The sequence below is a fragment of the Capra hircus genome, chromosome 8 (assembly GCF_001704415.2).
Source record: "Capra hircus breed San Clemente chromosome 8, ASM170441v1, whole genome shotgun sequence".
Classification (NCBI taxonomy): Eukaryota; Metazoa; Chordata; class Mammalia; order Artiodactyla; family Bovidae; genus Capra; species Capra hircus.
Genome location: NC_030815.1, coordinates 91,194,169 through 91,209,624, shown reverse-complemented (window position 1 = coordinate 91,209,624; position 15,456 = coordinate 91,194,169). Strand labels below are relative to the sequence as shown.

At 39.5% G+C, this 15,456-nt stretch overlaps 1 protein-coding gene across 1 annotated transcript in view; it reads left to right on the top strand.

Annotated features, from left to right (window-relative positions):
* GRIN3A (glutamate ionotropic receptor NMDA type subunit 3A) overlaps positions 1–15,456 on the top strand; it is a 203,150-nt gene that overhangs the window by 127,828 nt on the left and 59,866 nt on the right. Inside the window, exons 4-5 of the mRNA XM_005684381.3 lie at positions 1,393–1,538; positions 9,682–9,797. Coding sequence (XP_005684438.2) covers positions 1,393–1,538; positions 9,682–9,797 — 262 coding nt within the window. The remainder of the gene's footprint in view (positions 1–1,392; positions 1,539–9,681; positions 9,798–15,456) is intronic.

Below are 15,456 nucleotides of genomic sequence, written 5' to 3'. Positions count from 1 at the left end.
GTATTTAAAATAACTATGAATGCATGCATGCTCAGTTGTGTCCAACTCTTTGCAACCCCACGGACTGTAATCCACCAGGCACCTCTGCTCATGGAATTCTCCAGGCAAGAATGCTGGAGTGGGTTGCCATTTCCTTCTCCAGGGGATCTTCCTGACTCAGGGATCAAACCTGCATCTCCTGCATTGGCAGGCAGATTCTTTACCACTACACCACCTGGGAAGCCCTTAAAATAACTATATACATATTTAACTCTGATCAGACTATGCACGAGCCTTTTCTCCACTTGTCATATGAGCATTTACTTTGTTTTATTAAATATACTTTACAAACATGATTTATACATTAGATAACATTCTATAAGGAGGTGGCAAATAGTTTAACTATTGCCATATTGTTAGACCCTTTGCTGTGTGTCAAAACTAATTAATCCTCAGATATAAATTGTTTATTACCAAATTCAGTGATTTCTTAATCTGTATGTGTGTAAACAACTTGAAAAGAAGAAAAAGAAAAAACCCCAAGTTGATTCTTCTCTTTGAAATAACTCTAGATCCTGTATTAATACTTCTGTACAACTTCCATGAATTATACTGTCTCATGTACTGTATCTTTAATACTTAGTGACAGAAAGCTTCTGCATGACTCCCAGTGCACTGCCTCCCCTCACTGTTAGGTCTTGCATCCTGGAGAACCATGACATTATTGGATCTACTCCTGCTAGCCGCCTCCTCTGTTGCTCCTAACTGTCTTACATACCATTCCATTTGAGAAAATATACATGACTCAGCACTGGGTAACAGAGTTATCTAAGGGAAAGAAATCATTTCATAATTACACCAAAAATAAATTTAATGAACTTCAAATATACTATAGCATAAAAACTAATAAACATAAAGGAGGTGAATTCATGGTTTGGGGTCATGTATATTTTGATCTCAGGTTACAGGATTTTAACTTGGCCTTTGTGTAGTTCTAACCAAGGAAGGGCACAATCTTTCATTTATTATCTTAACTTTATGCTTTGCCTAATATGCAATTTATAATATGATTACCAAGGTTGATTTCATATGTCATTTTATCATTTCTAAAGAATTCTGACAGGCTCTCAATATACAGAAGAAAGCTGTTTTATATTTTCTATTTGTTGTTTTCATCTGTTTGCGTCTGGAGAGAGACTAGTTACTTATGTGAGGATAGAAAATTTATTTATGTGAAAGCTGGTATGAAAGTGCATGTACCTATGTTGGTACATGGAAATGTATGTCTATGACTGTGTGTGTTTGAAAAATGTAAGGTCATTATCAGACTCCAAATAATTATAGAAAAAGAAAATTTTGAAAACAACTCTAGGAATAATTTATACTCAAGACATTTCTTTTTCTGCCTCATAGCTACATCATCCCTCTCAAGGCTTCCGTTTTGGAACTGTCCGGGAGAGCAGTGCTGAAGACTATGTGAGGCAAAGCTTCCCAGAGATGCATGAGTATATGAGAAGGTACAATGTACCAGCCACCCTGGATGGAGTGGCGTATCTAAAGTGAGTGTCAACCTCCTCAGTCCAAAAAGGTCTCAATGAAAAAGAAGCCTTGCTACTGATGCAATGTTTGTTGGGTTTTTTCTTTTTTATGTTATCTAAATATACCCATTGTGTGTTCCGTAATACCTCACACCATGTGAGATCCAGGGGACAGTATGGAATAAATGTGCATTTAATTATGTGACCTAGTTTTCTAGTTACCTCCACAGTCCCAAGCTGGCAGTAGCTTTGATCAAAGTGCCAGTAGGGTCAGTAGTGTAGCAGATGGTAGGGGAAGTAAACATTGGCTTGACATCACTTGGGAAAATAATGGTGCTGAAATGATCAAACACTCAGGGAATGTGGCCAGAGGATAAAGTGTCCCAAATCAACCCTTTCCTTCACAGTGAATCTCTAAGCCTGTGGACTGTCTCCTCTTGCCACAAAGAAGTGGGATTTAGCTTAGAGATTTCCTGTAGAAAAGAAATAAGATAAAAGGTAATGATTCCCATGCCTGCATCCTTCTCATCAGAATTTATGAGAAGCAATCAAGAGCAATCACATTGCCATGGCAGATTATCAGAGCTATAATTCAGAGAAGCTGAATGCAAAGGAGGATGGTGCATCTCTGGGTTCTGCTCAACTAGTCTGCCTGGGAGAAGGGGATGAATGGCTCCTGATAAGCGCCACAGCATGCAAGCAAGCAGTCCTCCCCCTCCTGCCTGATGGTCTCGGGACAGTAACATACATTCAAACTCCAATCCCTACAATCGTGCAGTACCAGAAAACTGGTTTCTCTATCATCAAATACAATTATCACCCCAATGACAGCAGGACTTAGCACCTCAAATTCTTTTTTAAGAAAGAAGGGAAGCAAATAATTTTATGGGACATAATGGCTCTGTATTTCTCAAAAATTCTAGTAATCAGCCCTAAAAACAATTTTATGGACTAAACTAGAGTCTAGAAAGGAAACTTCGTGTTCTCAGATTTGCACAGGTATATATAGTATGAAACACTATGAAGTGGCACTTTCCATTTTGTAAGAACTTTAAAACATTAGAGTCCCTCTCTGACAGAGTTTAGTGCTTCTTTGCCCCGCCCCCCAATAATTCCTCTTTATCCTCTCCATCAGGGAAATCCGTGGCTGAGAAAAAGAATAAGATGTCAGGAAGAAAGTGATGGCTCCCCACTAAATAGTAATGGGTGACAAATTGGGCCCTTCTGTCAGTGTGAAAGGCTGAGCAAAGCTCCTGCTGCAGTGGAGCAGTTCCACTCCACTCTGGGTATTCGTTTATTCTGGAGGATTCACCTCCAGGGCCCCAGAGCTCAGTTGGCCATACTCTAGCTGGAGAGAAGAAATTGTTAGGAAAACAGGCACTGACGAAGGAGTTGAGGCCTGAAAGAATCAACTTGTCCATGGAAATACAGCTAGCAAGTGGCAGTCAGGATCAGAACCATGACTTTGGACTGTAGCCACTGCTGCAGGCTAGCCTGAGAAATATAACTGGAAAGCAGGTCTTTGATGTTCAAGGTACAGTCCACATTCCAGCAACATCCATGTAGCGGGTAGCAGGTAGCACCTGGGAGCATGAGCTCTCAGGTCTCATCACAGAATCTGCATTTTAACAAGCTCCCCAGGTGAGTTACAGATTGAGGTAACTTTGGAACAAAGGTTATCATTAATGCCCTCTGCCTTCTTCCCTCTGAGCTTCTCTCTCCACTTTTGGCCCAGATACAGCCTATGCTCCTATTCACTACTCCAAAAAACCAAGGTTCCTAAGTTACACTCTGACATACCAGTGCCATGACCTACAAGGCACTACCCCTGGAGTCATCTGTAAAGAGAGGTTCCTGTGTTAAAGCTGACCCTCCCCTCTCCCATCAGATTCCCTGAGCTTCACCCTAACTCACTTAGGACCCTGCTTTTTGAAGTGACAATACTCCAATAAATGAATCCCCATTAAATTAATAATTACTTTATTTTTATATGTTTATATATAACTAGCTTTGTGGTATATGTGTTATGAAATGAATATTCAAAAATACAGCATGATTTTATAATGGGAGAAACAAGTGTAGGCCCTGCCAACTGTAAGGATGATTCAGCCAGTCTAGAAGCTCCTTATACCTGTATCAAACCCTGCCACTTCCTCACCAGTGACTCAGGGCCCCATGGGAGTCTGTGAGCTAATTGCTTCTTGCCTTCCTATGTAATAGAGACCTGCCATAAATAACTTCACTTTGCAATTCAAAATCATGAGGAGTTATTTAGAGATACCACTCAGATGGACCACAGGAATTACTTGTCAGAAAACTGAGCTCTAACTTTTTATACTCTTATTGCTGCCACAAATTATTACAGAGCATTAGTAAATGGTAACTTGGTCCTGTGTAGCTCTCAAGGTACATTTTGGTACTGTGAGAATAAAGCTTTCATTAGAGAAGTACCTTTCAGCTTGATTTTTATTTTACTGCCAGGATTCCATTAAGGTTTCTGATCCTCAGCTTCCAAGATACAGTTCATATACCAAGCCCTTTCTGAAGCTTCCTGCAGTTCTGAAGCTGAGAGATGTTTTTCATTTTGGTTGAAGTTAAACATAGTAAAAAAGATTTATGAGCATGGCCCCACCCATCAGAACAAGATCCAGTTTCCCCTTCAAGTCAGTCTCTCCCATCAGCAATTTTCCATAAGCCTCTTATCCTTCTTCATCAGAGGGCAGACAGACTGAAAACCACAATCACAGAAAACTAACCAATCTGATCACACAGACCACAGCCTTGTCTAACTCAGTGAAACTATGAGTCATGCCATATAGGGCCATCCAAGACAGATGGGTCATGGGGGAGAGTTCTGACAAAACGTGTTCCACTGGAGAAGGAAATGGAAAACCACATCAGTATTCTTGCCTTGAGAACCCCATGAAGAGTATGAAAAGGCAAAAAGATAGCACACTGAAAGATGAACTCCCCAGGTCAATAGGTGCCCAATATGCTCCTGGAGATCAATGGAGAAATAACTCCAGAAAGGATAAAGAGATGGAGCCAAAGCAAAAACAACACCCAGTTGTGGATGTGACTGGTGATGGAAGTAAAGTCCAATGCTATAAAGAGTAATAGTGCATAGGAAACAGTAATGTTAGGTCCATGAATCAAGGTAAATTGGAAGTGGTCAAACAGGAGATGGCAAGAGTGAATATTGACATTTTAGAAATGAGTGAACTAAAATGGACTGAAATGGGTGAGTTTAACTCAGATGACCATTATACCTACTACTGTTGGCAAGAATCCCTTAGAAGAAATGGAGTAGCCATCATAGTCAACAAAAGAGTCCAAAAGGCGGTACTTGGATGCAATCTCAAAAATGACAGAATGATCTCTGTTCATTTCCAAGGCAAAGCATTCAATATCACAGTAACCCAAAACTAATCCCTGACCAGTAATGCTGAAGAAGCTGAAGTTGAACAGTTCTATGAAGATCTACAAGACCTTCAGGAACTAACACCCCCCAAAAGTGTCCATTTTGTTATAGGGAACGGGAATGCAAAAGTAGAAAATCAAGAGATACCTGGAGTAACAGGAAAACTTGGCCTTGGAGTACAGAATGAAGCAGGGCAAAGGCTAATAATAGAGCTTTGCCATAAGAACACACTGGTCATAGCAAACAGCCTCTTCCAGCAACACAAGAGAAGACTCTACACATGGACATCACCAGATGATCAATATCGAAATCAGATGGATTATATTCTTTGCAGCCAAAGATGGAGAAGCTCGATACAGTCAGCAAAAACAAGACCAGGAGCTGACTATGGCTCAGATCATGAACTCCTTATTGCCAAGTTCAGACTTAAATTGAAGAAAGTAGGGAAAACCACTAGACAATTCAGATATGACCTAAATCAAATCCCTTAAGATTACACAGTGGAAGTAAGAAATAGATTCAAGGGATTAGATCTGATAGAGTGCCTGAAGAACCATGGATGAAGGTTCGTGACATTGTACAGGAAGCAGTAATCAAGAACATCCCCAAGAAAAAAATTGAAAGAGACAAAATGATTGTCTGAGGACAACTTACAAATAGCTGTGAAAAGAAGAGAAGTGAAAGGCAAAGGAGAAAAGGAAAGATATACCCATTTGAATGCAGAGTTCCAAAGAAATAGCAAGGAGAGAAAAGAAAGCCTTCCTCAGTGATCAGTTCAAAGAAACAGAGGAAAACAATAGAATGGGAAAGACTAGAGATCTCTTCAAGAAAATTAGAGATACCAAGAGAACATTTCATGAAAAGATGGGCACAATAAAGGACAGAAATGGTAGGGACCTAATAGAAGCAGAAGATATTAAGAAGAGGTGGCAAGAACACAGAAGAACTATACAAAAAAGATCTTCATAACCCAGAGAACCATGATGATGTGCTCACTGGACTAAAGCCAGATATCCGGGAATATGAAGTCAATTGGACCTTAGGAAACATCACTCTGAACAAAGCTAGTGGAGGTGATGGAATTCCAGTTGAGCTATTATAAATCCTAAAAGATGATGCTGTGAAAGTACTGCACTCAATATGCCAGCAAATTTGGAAAACTCAGCAGTGGCCACAGGACTGGAAAAAGTCAGTTTTCATTCCAATCCCAAAGAAAAGCAATGCCAAAGAATGGTCAAACTGTCATACAATTGCACTCATCTCACACACTAGTAAAGTAATGCTCAAAATTCTCCAAGCCAGGCTTCAACAGCACATGAACCATGAATTTCCAGATGCTCAAGTTGGATTTAGAAAAGGCAGAGGAACCAGATATCAAATTGCCAAAATCCACTGGATTACTGAGAAAGCAAGAGAGTTCCAGAAAAACATCTATTTCTGCTTTATTGCCTAGGCCAAAGCCTTTGACTGTGTGGATCACCACAAGCTATGGAAAATTCTTCAAGAAATGGGAATACCAGACCATTTGACCTGCCTCTTGAGAAATCTATATGCAGGTCAAGAAGCAACAGTTAGAACTGGATGTGGAACAACAGACTGGTTCCACATCAGGAAAGGAGTAGGTTAAGGCTGTATATTGTCACCCTGCTTATTTAACTTCTATGCAGAGTACATCATGAGAAATGCTGGACTGGATGAAGCACAAGCTGGAATCAAGATTGCTATGAGAAATATCGATAACCTCAGATATGCAGATGACACCACTCTTATGGCAGAAAGTGAAAAAGAACTAAAGAGTCTCTTGATGAAAGTGAAAAAGTGGCTTAAAACTCAACATTTAGAAAACTAAAATCACAGCATCTAGTCCCATCACTTCATGGCCAATAGATGGGGAAAAAATGGAAACAGTAACAGACTATTTCTCTGGGCTCCAAAGTCGCTGCAGATGGTCACTGCGGCCGTGAAATTAAGACGCTTGCTCCTCGGAAGAAAAGTTATGACCAACATAGACAGCATATTAAAAAGCAAAGACTACTTTGCCTACAAAGGTCCATCTAGTCAAAGCTATGGTTTTCCATTAGTCATGTATGGATATGAGAGTTGGACTATAAAGAAAGCTGAGCACCAAAGAATTGATGCTTTTGCACTGTGGTGTTGGAGAAGATTCTTGAGAGTCCTTTGGACAGCAAGGAGATCCAACCAGTCCATCCTAAAGGAAATCAGTCCTGAATATTCATTGGAAGGACTGATGCTGAAGCTGAAACTCCAATACTTTGGCCACATGATGCAAAGAACTGACTCATTGGAAAAGACCCTGATGCTGGGAAAGATTGAAGGCAGGAGGAGAAGGGGATGACAGAAGATGAGATGGTTGGATGGCATTACCGACTCAATGGACATGAGTCTGAGTAAACTCCTGGAGTTGGTGATGGACAGGGAAGCCTGGCATGCTGCAGTCCATGGGTGACTGAACTGTAACATAGGCCTCATTGTAACTCAAATACAATACCCCAGAAAGATTATTCATTTTTTCAGATTGTTTTTTTTTAGATTATTTATTTTGAAGTGACTATTTCACTTTCTGGAAGAGTATAAAGATGAAGCGATAGTCATTGGCACCAAGAAGGGAAGCTGACCTACTTAATATATGTCAGTGTGTGACTCAGACAAACCCATCATAAAGGTACTTGCTGCTCAATGATGAATCTTTGAGGTGTTTAGTGGTGTCCTTCTCTTTTAGAATTTTGATGGCCCCAGATTCTCCTCTGAGTTTAGAATCTACTCCTCTGTACTTAATTCCAATAGCCTCATTTTTGGTTCTAAGAGAGGAAAGACTGTACCCAGATGGAACAGAGAAGAGTTATTCTCTTTACCAAGTTCATTGGACCACCGGGGGGTCAAAAAGTCTTTATTAAATGTTCTGTGCCTCAGATGGTAAAGCGCCTGTCTACAATGTGGGAGACACGGGTTCATTCCCTGGGTTGGGAAGAAACCCTGGGGAAGGAAATGGCAATCCACCCCAATACTATTGCCTGGAAAATCCCATGGACAGAGGAGCTTGGTAGGCTACAGTCCATGGGGTCGCAAAGAGTCAGACACAACTGAGCGACTTCACTGACTCACTCACTACCTTTCCAAAAAATTTTGAGATAGCTGAAAACAAAGAGTCATTTGCATACACCTTAAACAGTTCCCTGAGAAACTCATTATCCCTTGCCTCCCTTCTAAGCGGAACTCAACTGGTACTGACCACCTTCCTGGGGACCATTTCTGTGCCTATGTTAAAAAATGGGGGAGAATACAAGAAGGATGCACAGAGGGTCTGTTGCTATCTTGAGCCCAGCCAATTCACTGATCCAGTCCAGAAATACTTGCCTTTAAATGATTTTTGCCTGAACTGTCTCCTGGGATGGGAGTGAAACATGAGTCTCTGGAGTTATATTAATAAATCAGACCACAAAGACCTGATTTACATATGCTTCCTCTTCCGTTTATTAAACACCAGCTATAGACTTTAAAGAGACCTCAACTCTTTTTTCCCCTAGAGTGCTGGGCCTCTTATTTGCACTTCTTTATTATGTACTCCCGAGTGTGAAATAATGCCCAATCTCTGGAGAATATGACAGTGATCATGATGGAAAGAATGAAGAATTTTCACATACTGATTAATGAGATCGCCTAGCTCCAACACTTACTGGCTTGTGAACTGGATCAACTTATTTCAACTCTCTGAACCTTCAATTCCTTCATTTGTTAAAATAGGATACGACCACCCTCTTCAAGTGAAAATGAAAGTGATAGTCGTTCAGTCATGTCCAACTCTTTGCAACCCCATGGACATGGGATTTCCCAGGCAAGAATACTGGAGTGGGTTGTCATTTCCTTCTCCAGGGGACCTTCCCAACTCAGGGATTGAACCTGGGTCTCCTGCATTACAGGCAGATTCTTTACCATCTGAGCCACCAGGGAAGCCTGCCTCCCTCTTCAGGGTGATTATATAGGGTATGGAGAACAATAAATATAATGCCTACACGAAGAAGTCATTTGGAGGACTTCATTCGGTGGTCCAGTGGTTAAGACTCTGCACTTCCGCTACAGGGAGAGTTTGATCCCTGTTTGGGGAACTGAGATCCTACATGTAGCACAACCAAAAAAAAAAAAGAGTCATTCAGTTAATGTATGGAAAATGAACCTTGACCATTTACCTTTGCACTCAATTCAGAGTCGCTCTGGTTTTGTTGGTCAATTTAACCCCTGGAAAGGTGTCATGCTCTCTGTTAAGAGTGTCTGTTTCCCCTGGTCTGTTCTCTGCAGGTCAGCGAGATGTCACCAAGGCAGGGCCAGCAGCTGCCCAGCTTGGACTGCCCCTACTGTCCAGATTTCTGCTCCCTAAACAAATGGCACCCTACTCCAGTACTCTTGCCTGGAAAATCCCATGGACGGAGGAGCCTGGTGGGCTGCGGTCCATGGGGTCGTGAAGAGTCGGACACGACTGAGAGACTTCACTTTCACTTTTCACTTTCATGCATTGGAGAAGGAAATGGCAACCCACTCCAGTGTTCTTGCCTGGAGAATCCCAGGGACGGGGGAGCCTGGTGGGCTGCCATCTATGGGGTCGCACAGAGTCGGACACGACTGAAGTGACTTAGCAGCAGCAGCAAACAAAAGCTAGCTGTCAGGCTTAGTGTTTCTTGTCTATTAATAAATTATTTTCTGCTTTTCTTCTTTTGGTCTTAAACATAGGAATGATCCAGAGAAACTAGATGCCTTCATCATGGACAAAGCCCTTCTGGATTATGAAGTGTCAGTAGATGCTGACTGCAAACTTCTAACTGTGGGGAAGCCATTTGCCATAGAAGGTATTAATCAATCATTCTTGATGCACTTTTACTCGGGATGTGCTCAGTGTGCCAATCTAGCAAGTCACAAATGCCAGTGCCAGAGGCAAAGAGCTATTCATCTTCCCTTGTTTTCATTTTCAGCTCTTAAGCACTCAGCTATTAAGTTACTGAAGTTAGGTATTTATTTTCTACCTATTCCACCAACATATTTTTATCCAGTTGTTAGAAAAACAACAACCAAAATATCATTGTTATCCGAACGGTGTTGCTTCAGATATCTGGGAGTGTTGACACAGTGTGGCAAACAGGGAGTCCAGTTTTAATTTAATCTGTATTTTCTCATGGCCAAATCCTATAATTAATCTGATACTAAAACTAGAATGATCGTGTTACAACTAGGACCCCAGTGTTGATTTAATCCAAGCTGCTCAGTTTTATCCACAAGAAAGTTCAGAGAGAATATATTATTTTCTCATAATCACACAATTAGATGATAATACTGAAATTAGAATATAAATCTCATAGTCCTTAAATAAATGTTTCCACTAGGTGAAAAATAAGTAGAAAAAAATCAACCTCTGTAATTTAGTAACCTCTAAGTGTCCTAAACAAAACTTTGTTTGGGACCTCAGGTTTGTCGTTCTCCCCACTGGCAGCAAATTTTGCTTTCAACTTGGTCAGCCAATCAATCAAACTTCAGGACCAAAGAAAGATTGCATTGTCAGTAGCTCCTTTCATTCTGGACAACAGTTGATATATGGAGCAGGTAGTTTGAACCAGCAAATTTCACATCTCCGTTTCCCAGCTTCCCTCCTCTGCCAGGACACGCTGGCTCCCAGAACAGCCATACTCACTTGTCAGAAAGCATTTTGACTAGAAATAATCCCATAGGGATGCTCAAGTCCTATTTCCAGGAAACTATACTTTCCTGCATGTTAACTAGTATATCAAGACTATTCAGATTCCAGTTGCCCAACTACAGTTGGTCTCTGTCTCTCCGAAACACATCAGCAGTTTTTTTTTTTTTTCATCTTTATTTTTGTGAGAATGTAACAGCTGATGCTGTTTCTTTGAGCCTTCTCCTAAGAAAAATCAATCCCCTCTCTAGGCAAAGTGACCTCCACCTTAGCCTGGAATAGAACACAGGAAGAGAGACATTTAGCGATAGGGGTCTTCTGCTGAGACAACAGTGACAGAAACATAATTGTATAGCAGGGCACAAAAAAAGAAACCAAAGAAAAACTAGCAAACCAAAAGAACATTGATTATATAACCACATTTCGATGTAACAGTGGAAAATTTCCCATTTGTGTGGCATCTGGGTAAATGGAAAGGATGTTATTTCCTTTTTCTCTCCTAGATACACTGGGTAATTGAAGTCCCTTTTGCCATTAGCAGCTGTTAACAATGAATCATTTGTAGTGGGTAAAAAAAATGAGGGACCCTTGTCTTCCACCTTTGTTTTCAGGGGGCAAGTCTATCTTGTCAAAAGGCAGTGGTGAAATGGCTTGTTTGCCTCTGCTAGACCCCAGTGCCAGATGCCACACAATCAATTCCCCACTGGTTTCCTGTTTACATTTCCATCTGTGCTCATGAGACTTGGTGTCTTACAGTCTCCATCATCTCCAGATACCGCATTGTTTTCCAAGGGAATACATACAAAATGACACAGGGAAACACTCTCTCTGCAAGACAGCAGAAAGACCATAGACTGGAAAACATAGAATATTCTCATCATTGTTGGTTTATTCTTTAAAAAGCCACTGCTGGTTTATTCTGGGTGATGTGCAAATCAGAAATTTTAATTCAATACAGCCTCTGTGAACAAGTTTACAATCTAAAAGCAGAACTTGGCAAAACACAAAGTAAGGATACTTATAAGTTACAGAAAACAATGTGATAGAGATACTAATAAAACTCGTGACTGTGGCTTTAAAGAAAAAGTTAATCTAATAGGTTTTAATGGAATATTTCTCTCCTCATGAAATTTTTTTAAAAAATTATATTTTCATAATGCTGAGAAAATACCAAAAAAAAATATTATATGCTTTTCATTAACAACATTTAGTTTTTTTGAATTTATGAAAATGTGTACTTTATTATTAACTAACTAGACTTTATAGGCATAAAATATCACAAAAGCCATTTATGAACAATTTTTACCTATTTAGCTTACAGGAATGTTCCATATGTCTGTATTCTCTCACAGGATCTAGTACAATGCAAGGCATATAACAGTTATGTAATAAATGATTTATTACCCTATTATATAACTCATTAGGTTGTATTAGACTAAGTACCTAATCACTTCCTTATGTAGGTAATCAAAAGTATCCTGAAAAGTCTGCATATACTTTCCAAAGTGTTTAAATGATTTTGGGAACTTAGGAGGGAAGATGGAATCCATTGATTCCTTCATGCTGAAGGTACATTCACTCTCTGCTCAGTTCAGTCACTCAGTCATGTCCAACTCTTTGTGACCCCAGAGACTGCAGCACGCCAGGCCTCCCTGTCCATCACCAACTCCCAGAGTTTACTCAAACTCATGCCCATTGAGTCAGTGATGCCATCACTCTCGGTAGTAATGGCATTATATCAACTCAGTGTGACTACTAAATACCCTTCCCAACTTCACCATTCTGCATTTATTTAACACCTAAAGGTCAATGCGCAGCAAATGAGAGACAACAGTCCACATTGACTTTGAAACCATTCCGTGAGTCTTCAGTGCAGCAAACCAAAATTATTAAAAATTCAAGAACATGTGGAAAGTCTCTGGTCTTATTAAAAACTATATACCAGGGACACAAAGATATATTGTGTGCTCTGAAAAATGAAAGTGTTGAGATAATTGAATACATGTCCCAAATTTATGCATTGGAGTAAACCCGACAGTAAAGGTCAAATGAGAAGAAAGAGTAATGGAACTGCACAGTAATGATTTGTGACCTTTCTGCCAAAGACCTTTGCTTGTTTTTGAGTTTGTTCTTTTACTTGCTTTCCACTAATTATTTAGTACAGCACTTGAAGCACTAGCTCTGGGGTCTTGAGTGCTTAGGTTAGAATAGAGTTGCTGTTCCCAAATAACTGTGTTAGTTGGGCAACTCACAATCTGTTCTTCAGCTTCCTCATCTGCATGATGGGTTTGTGAATAGTACATCTAGGACAGAGTTGCTGTGATGATTAAGTAAAATAATACATGTAAAGCATGTTCAAGCACATAGTAAAAGTGACAGTGAGAGTGTTAATGGCTCACTAGTGTCCAACTCCTTGTGACCCCTTGGACTGTAGCCCACCAGGCTTCTCGTCCACAGCATTTTCAAGGCAAGAATACTAGAGTGGGTTGCAATTTCCTTCTCCAAAGGGTTTTCCTGACCCAGGGATCAAACCCAGTTCTCCTGTATTGCAGGTAGATTCTTTTCCATCGGAGCCACTAGGCTACTATTCAATATATTGAATTAAAAGATTGAGACCAATTTACTATAAAATTATCCAGAGATAGATCACCTTCATATATCTTAGCTTCTTCCACACACTCTGTCTCCACTTTGATGTGCTGAGGATAAGGGAAACCCATTTTTAAAGTCTCCTTTAAGTTTAGAACTATTCCAAAATATGCTCAGGCATTGCCCTGGAGTAGCTAATTATTGTATTCCTAGGACAGACTGTAAAACTGAATTGATCTTTCTTCCAGAGGTGTTTTTAACACTAAGATCTTATTTTCAAAATATCTATTTTCCAACCACATTTCAGGAAGATTTTTGTAGTCTACGAATTTCTAACTATACACTTGCTAGCCCAAATACATTTCTACCACTCTTAGCTTAGTAAGCTGATTTATCCATGGGGAAAATATCAGAATTCTATTCTGAAAATTGTTCTCTTGGGCTATTAAGCTGTATCCAATTTCCAGGGTGCCTGAAGCCTTCATCTCTAGGGTTGAAGGATTCCATTTTGCTTCATCCATCAACCACAAAATAGTCAGCCTCATCTTTATTGCAAAGCCAAATTTCTAATGATAATGAAAGCAACTCAGGCTGCTAAGTTGAGTCAGCAATTTAAAGATAAGAATTGTTTGACCAATGAACACAATCAAATTTGAAAAACAGCTGACAAAGAGGACAGAAATAAAATCTTCAAGGTTTTACTATTTTATGTTTCTGAATAAAATTGATTTTTATGTCTTTTAACACATACCTCTTCTAATTGCCACATAACTATTTTTCCTGTTTTTCCCTATATTCCATATGAATATTGAAATTTTAAAAGAATGGTAATCTATTTTTAGCACTCAATTGCATATTAACCTTAACATGATGAAGTAGAGTGATTTAATTATTTCCTATGAAGCAATTTTTTCTAAATGTCTCTGCAATTTCAACATAACATTTTCCCTTAAGGTAATTTTTATACTTCTGTTGTAATGCCAAAATTCTATTCTTAAAATATGTAAATGTATATCATAACTATTAATTTTAGATTTTTAAACTTTCATAAAGATTCTTCTTAAAGATTTCTTGAAGTGAAAAAAATTTTAAACTTTCTTTGCATCCGTGGGGTCGCAAAGAGTTGGACATAACTGAGCGACCAGCACTGCTACACTGCAAGCTCTATTGCACTTGGCTGAGTGTCTGAGACAGAATAGCATTCAGCCTCTACTTGTGAAAAGTAGATGAATAGGTGTCCAATAAATGGTGATCGAGTGAAAACCAAAAACAATTCTGCAATGATTACATCAACTTGGACTGGAATTACTGACTTTAAGAGGATTTTTAGGAGAAGCAATATAATCAGGAAGGATCCTTGCTAGTTAATTTTCTCATTTATGTACAATCATATACCAGTTGGGGCTGTACTTATGCTGTATTTACACAATTTATGAAAAGTTTACAACAAAATCTGCCCATGAAAAATATATGTATTTGTATCTGCTGAATTCAAGCCACCGGTTCACCTGAAGAAATCAAAGAGGAAGTTAAAAAAATGAAAACAAAGCAAAAGCACAATGGTCCAAAACCTATGGGATACAACAAAAGTAGTTCGAAGATGAAAGTTTATAGCAATACACTCTTACCTCAAGAAAAATCTCATTAAACAATCTAACCTTATATCTAAAACAACTAGAGGAAGAAGAAGAACAAACAAACCACCAGTTAGATGATTGTATGTTTTTACTGTATTGCCTGGCTTGGGGATATTATAGCAATAGGATTGTAGTGATAGAGGCTCTTTGAAGGGGAGGAATATGTCAAATATTCCTTTGCCTTGGTCTCATGCTATAATGGATACATTGGAAGAAGCACTGCTTTTTATACTCAAGCAGACCCAATTTCAAATGCTAGCTTTGCCAACTGTGATCTTTGTGACATTAGGCCATTTATTTACTCAGTCTTTAAGTCTCTGCTCCTTGGAAGAAAAGCTATGGCCAACATAGACAGCATATTAAAAAGCAGAGACATTACTTTGCCAACAAGGTCCATCTAGTCAAAGCTATGGTTTTTCCAGTAGTCATGTATGGATAAGTGAGTTGGACTATAAAGAAAGCTGAGCACCAAAGAATTGATGCTTTTGAACTGTGGTGTTGCAGAAGACTCTTAAGAGTCCCCTGGACTACAGGGGGATCCAACCACTCAATCTTAAGGGAAAACAGCCCTGAATATTCATTGGAAGGACTGAT